This window comes from Pelophylax lessonae (genome assembly GCF_965119305.1).
Source record: "Pelophylax lessonae genome assembly, chromosome: 1".
Taxonomy (NCBI): Eukaryota; Metazoa; Chordata; class Amphibia; order Anura; family Ranidae; genus Pelophylax; species Pelophylax lessonae.
The window spans coordinates 30670844-30676843 of record NC_138768.1 but is presented as its reverse complement, the minus strand read 5'-3'; the positions used below and the strand labels follow the sequence as shown (position 1 = coordinate 30676843).

At 38.0% G+C, this 6000-nt stretch overlaps 1 protein-coding gene across 1 annotated transcript in view; it reads right to left on the bottom strand.

The window, feature by feature from the left end:
• Nucleotides 1–2602: 2602 nt before the first annotated feature.
• LOC309567350 (vomeronasal type-2 receptor 26-like) overlaps nt 2603–6000 on the bottom strand; it is a gene marked incomplete at both ends in the record, with an annotated part of 116841 nt that continues 113443 nt past the window's right edge. Inside the window, one exon of the mRNA XM_082272765.1 lies at nt 2603–3513. Within this exon, the coding sequence (XP_082128891.1) occupies nt 2603–3513 (911 nt within the window). The remainder of the gene's footprint in view (nt 3514–6000) is intronic.

Here is a 6000-nt window from a genome sequence, read left to right as displayed (position 1 = left end):
CCGGACCAATCTTTATCACCAGTTGTTTTTAACCTCTGTGCAGGCCTCTTTTAAACTCAGTTACGGTATAACCCTGTAAGTACTCATTATTTATGCTATATATTATGTGAACTTTTTTAGTCACTTCATATTATGTAAGAATCCTTTATAAAAACATACTGGTTTTTCTTACACACTTATCTTTATACCACCAGAGTACTGCTTGAACTCCCCTGAAGAAGGAGCAAGTACCCTCAGCTCCGAAACATGTCGGGTTATGTTCGAGCACTATAAGTTATATCCTCTCTGTTTGTTTTTTGCTTGCACACTGTTCTTAAATTTTGATTTCTATTTGTATTTAATAAAAACTTCTTTATTTATATGATCCACCTATCTTTTCAATTATCTGTGCCTAAAAAGTCCCAATTTAGGGGAACCTAAATCTTTTGCATAGGATTGTGTATATGGGATTGTATGGTTGGGTTTTCAATACTGTTTTTTTTTTTTTTTTTTTTGGTTGAACCAGATGGACTTGTGTCTTTTTTCAACCTGAATAACTGTGTAACTATATATATGTAACACTGACTGTGTTTATGGGGGGATCAAGCAATTTTCTTTTTGTAGTTGCAGGAAAGAAAATCGTGTCATCTATAGCCGGATAAAGTGTCTTCAGTGTTCTAGTAGGTAATAGGGTCAAACTGACAATTGTTTTTGACTGTAGTGATAAAAAAAAAATCAGCGGAGAACAATGGTAAATGCTTTCTTTACAAACAAAATTGTAACAGTAAATGTAGCTTTATTTTTGAGAAATTCCATTCATTTCAAAATAAAATATTAAAAGCAAACAACATTTTGAAGTACTTTTGAGTTACTATTGTCAAGTTATATTGACAGTATTAAATATCAAAAATCTACTGGTGTCACTTCCCTTCGACAAGTTTCAACATTAAACTTCCTCAGGATCTTGAGGAAGTCGAATGATGAAACTAATCAAGCGGAAGTGACATCATCAGAAGGTACACCCAAAAGTGTTGTACTGTGATCTTAAAGTGAATTTGCATGTTTTTTTTTTTTTTTTTTTGGGAGATGTGTTTTATGAATACAGTGCTTTCTGTTCTAAATTATATTAATTTTATACACTCATAATTCTAAAAATAACAATAAAAATATGAAACATGCATCCTTTATTTTATTATGTAATGTTCTTAAAGCAAAACTGAGCCATCAGCATAAATCAGCTAAATAAAAGTAAAATAAACGTTTGTTGAAACAGCGGTCTCTCCACAGAGGTCCAACATGCTCCCTACATGAGACACAATTAGATTTTGATACAAACATTTATATAAAAAATATTCTCAGTACATTGATATTCCCAACAAAAACCTGACGAATCTCAAAACCACAATCACTGTTAGAATTGCATTTGTATGAGAAAATATGTCTATCCTGCTCATTTGATTTTTTTTTTTTTTTATCGCTAGAGTCAAAAACAAATGTCAATTTGAAACCATAACTAATAGAACATTTAATGAACATTCTAAAACACAAGTTTTTTGAACAAAAAATGAGGCCTTTTTCACACGAGAGGTCTGATCAGGTCCGCCTGTCTGTTTTTCAGGTGGACCCGATTGGACAACCCATTCTAATCTATGAAGCAGCGAATGTAAAATGACTTCTGGTGGTTTAGACTCACCTATCTCCAATCTAATCAGATCAGGCAAAATCAAACCGAAGGGGATCCGCTCCGTTCTGTCTGGCCAGATTGGATCAGATGGCAGCTGGTTGTAAATAAGCAGCCAGTCCGTTTGCATCGGACTGCCCATAGAATAGAGGGAGCTGTGTCTATGTCTGCTCTGCATAGACTGAGTGAACACAGACCTCGTCAGTTGCCTTTTCTGCTCTGCTCATCAGGATCTAAGCAGACCAGATCCCCTGCTGAGCAAGTCTTTCAGTGGAGTCCAGCCCATGTAAAATAAGTGTTAGGGCTCAGTTTTGGGCAATAGCAGAGGCAACTGCTGTAAGGAGAGGCCACCATAGGGAGAACTTTGACTGATGGAGACTGGAGGGTTTGTTAAAAAATCTTTAAAAAAAAATCTTAATCTGCATATTGAAGTGCAACACTAAATGGGTTTTTTAAATATTAAAGGGATAAATAAGATAGCATATTTCAGGGCTCCAACATCAGCCCCTTTACCAAGTCTTAACAAAATATAGGGTTGATAATCTGGTGACTCAGACATAACTAATGAATTAGGATAGATTGCAGTGTGAACACACACATATATTAACTTCATCAGTACCAAATTAAATTTGGGCATAAATTTAATTTTGGACTCAATTTGGTATGATTCTCCAATTTCTAGATCAGAGTTTTAATACACAACCCAGGGTGATTGTAGTGACACCTTGGCTTGATGAACACAAAATCATCATCCACTTCCAGCCCAAGGTTTCATTACCATCTAACTACCAGAGTATTAAAAATTAAATCACACCAGGTTCACACAACTTTCACCCAGGATTAACATTTTCCACTTGAATCTCTTTAGACTTGGACTATTTAACTATATGACACCGTGTGTCTCTTGTGTGAAAACATTTAAAGACAGATCCCTAAGAATTGTTACTGTTGTCTATTTTTGCTTTCAAGTAAACATGATTGTGTATTCAATTTAGGTTTAAATAAGATAATGAAACATTTTGGAAAAAATATACAGCTTAGAAGTCCAGCACTTGAGGCCAATATGGCAAATACCTCCACAGCCACCATGTATTTCCCTCTGGTGCTCAGATAGGCCGGGATCATGGCAATCCAGACACTGCAGAACACCAGCATGCTGAAGGTGATGTATTTGGCCTCATTAAAACTGTCCGGTAATGTCCTCACCATGAAAGCCAAAACAAAGCTTAGAGCTGCCAGAAACCCCATATAACCCAACACAGAGTAGAACCCGATAACTGACCCCTCATTACACTGAATGATGATCCTGTCCTGATAAGAGTGAGTGTCCATGTCCTTAAAAGGGTGAGAAGAGGACAACCAAATAAGACATATTATTACTTGAATGGATGAACACACTGATACTATGGAACTGGCCAGTTTGCTTCCAAGCCAATTCCTCCAGTAGCTGCCAGGTTTGGTGGCTTTGAAAGCGATGCAAACCATGATTGTTTTAGCAAGAAGAGAGGAGATGGCTATGGAGAAGAGGACTCCAAATGTCATGACACGCAGTATACAGGTTATATCCAGTGGCTGACCAATGAACAAAAACACACAGAGGAAGCTCAACAAGATGGAGATAAGGAGAACAAAACTCAGATTTCTGTTATTAGCTTTGACGATGGGGGTGTTCCTATAGGAAATAAAAATCCCCTTTATTAAAACAGTCACAATGCAGAGTAAAACAGAAACTGTTAGGAATACATTAGAAATGCCATCAGTGTAGGAAAGGAATTCAAGGGGTTTTGGAATACACCGATCTTTCTTCTCATTGGGCCATTCTTCTCCTGGACAATTCATACAGTTCTCACTATCTGCAATAGATACAACACAGATTCATTTTTAATAAAATTATTTAAACAGTCATTGGTGGAGGAGAAGTGGGGATGTAATTTGTACATACATTTTCTTGTGTTTTTCAGTACTTGGAATTTGAGGGTAAACCAATTTTTCTCATTGCACCAAAGCAACCAATAATACTCTAGGGCAGTAGGTGTAATGTAAATTATTGCTATGATGTTGGTGGTTCGCTTGCTTGTAAAAATAGCAACTCATGATGCTAATCCACGGCAGGCAGCATGCATACAGTATCCACTCCAGTATTCAGGCGAGGATGGAAGTCTGACTTTTCTAGACTTGCTCCACTTACAGGCCCCTACCACACTGCTGGAAGGCTTTGATGTGAAGAGAGGACCTTGTGAACAGGGGGACTGTGTGAATTAGGGTAATGTGTATTGGGGAGCTCTGTGATTTGGAGAGAGTCTGTGAGGGTGGACTCTGATGTGATGAGAAGACTTGGTAGGATGTTGGGAATCTGATGGGAGGTCTCCGACATACAGTATAATGGGGACTTTGACATATAGGGAGGACTTTGTTGTATAGGGGGACTCTGACGTGATGGGGGACCTCTGATGTGAAGAGGGGCTTGTGATGTGTAGTTATTTATTTAAAGTGGTTGAGTGCATCATCACAGGCTCAGGTTTCTCATTGATAAGTAACATTTGCATTTTGCTATATTTTAGACTGGGGTCCCTCAGGATTTTGCACACTTCTAACCACCTGCCGAACCACCCCACGTATATATACTGTGCTGCGGCGGCTCTCCTGCACAAAATTATGTACAGGTACATGATTTGGTTCTTCCCGGTCTGTGGTGCGCAAGCGCACCACCGGCAACCAGCTCCTGCTGTGACTGGACACAGGGGGAGCTAATCAGTGGGTCCACTGGACCTGATGTCTGCCGGGACCAACCGATAGTTCCTGGGAGAGGAAGAACGTGGTCTGCGTATGTAAACAAGGCAAATCGCTGTTCTGCTAGTAGGGGAGACAGAGATCCTGTGATTCTGCTAAGCAGGAACAGGGATCTTGAGCTTCTCACAGAAAAAGCACCCCCACAGTTAGAAAGCACTTGCTAGGAACACATTTAAGCCTTTGATTGCCCCTGATGTTAACCCCTTCCCTGCCAGTGTCATTAGCACAGTGACAGTGCATTTTTTTTAAGCACTGATCACTGTATTGGTGTTACTGGTCCCCAAAAAGTGTCACTTAAAGTCAGATTTGTCCGCCGCAATGTCACAGTCCCACTAAAAATCACTAATCACCGTCACAAGTAAACAAAAAATAAAAAAATAAAAACTCCATAAAAATATCCTATAGTTTGTAGACACTATAATTTTTGCGCAAACCAATCAATATACGCTTATTGGGATTTTTTTTACCAAAAATATGTAGCAGAATACAAATTGGCCTAAACTGATGAAGAAATTAGATTTTTCTACATTTTTTTTATAGCAGAAAGTAAAATTATTATTTTTTTTTTCAAAATTTTTGCTCTTTTTTTGTTTATAGTGCAACAAATAAAAACTGCAGAGGTGATCAAATACCACCAAAAGAAATGTATATTTGTGGGAAAAAAGGATATCAATTTTATTTGTGTACAGCGTCGCACGAATTGTCAGTTAAAATTACGCAATGCCATACCGCAAAAAATGGCGTGGTCATGAAGGGGGTAAACCTTCTGGGGCTGAAGTGGTTAAAGGGTGCAGTATCTGAAAAAATGTTGAGAAACACTGGGCTAAATATATCCTCCTGAGGCTCCCCAGATGTCCACTAACATAGGCCTCCTAACTGTATTTGCCTCCCCTTTCTTTAATTTGCGTAGATATCTTTGGGAAGGTCGCTATTCGCTAAGTCTTTAGGTTACTAGATTATCTTGATATTAGCAAATTCCATTTATCATCAATATAATACCCATAGATTTAATGTGGAATAGAGCAAAATATTTAATCTAGCTCCCATGGACCCAATCCAGACGGTTTATCTTTTGCCTATATGAGTGGTGGTAATGATTTTATTATATTGGCTTTGGCCTAATACAAGCCCTTACATGTAAACTTTTGCATTTTAATATATGATTGGTTTTCATTTTCATGTTTATAATTAGTGATGAGCCAAACACCCCCCGGTTCGGTTCGCACCAGAACACCGCGAACAGGGGGAAAGTTTGTTTGAACATTGAAGTCTCGAAAGTCAAAAATCAAAATTCCTAATTTTAAAGGCTTAAATGCAAGTTATTGCCCAACAAAAGTATATGGGGGTCTGGGTACTGACCTGGGGAACATGTAGCAATGCAAAATTGTTTTTTTAATTGATTTTAATGATGCTTAAAGTGAAACTATAAAAATGAAAAATTCCTTTAAATGTCTTGCCTGGGGGGTCCCCTTAATGTGCCTGTAAAGTAGTGCATCTCTACAATGTATGTAGCCTGCTGCAGCAATACTGACATTTCTAAAGGAAAAAAA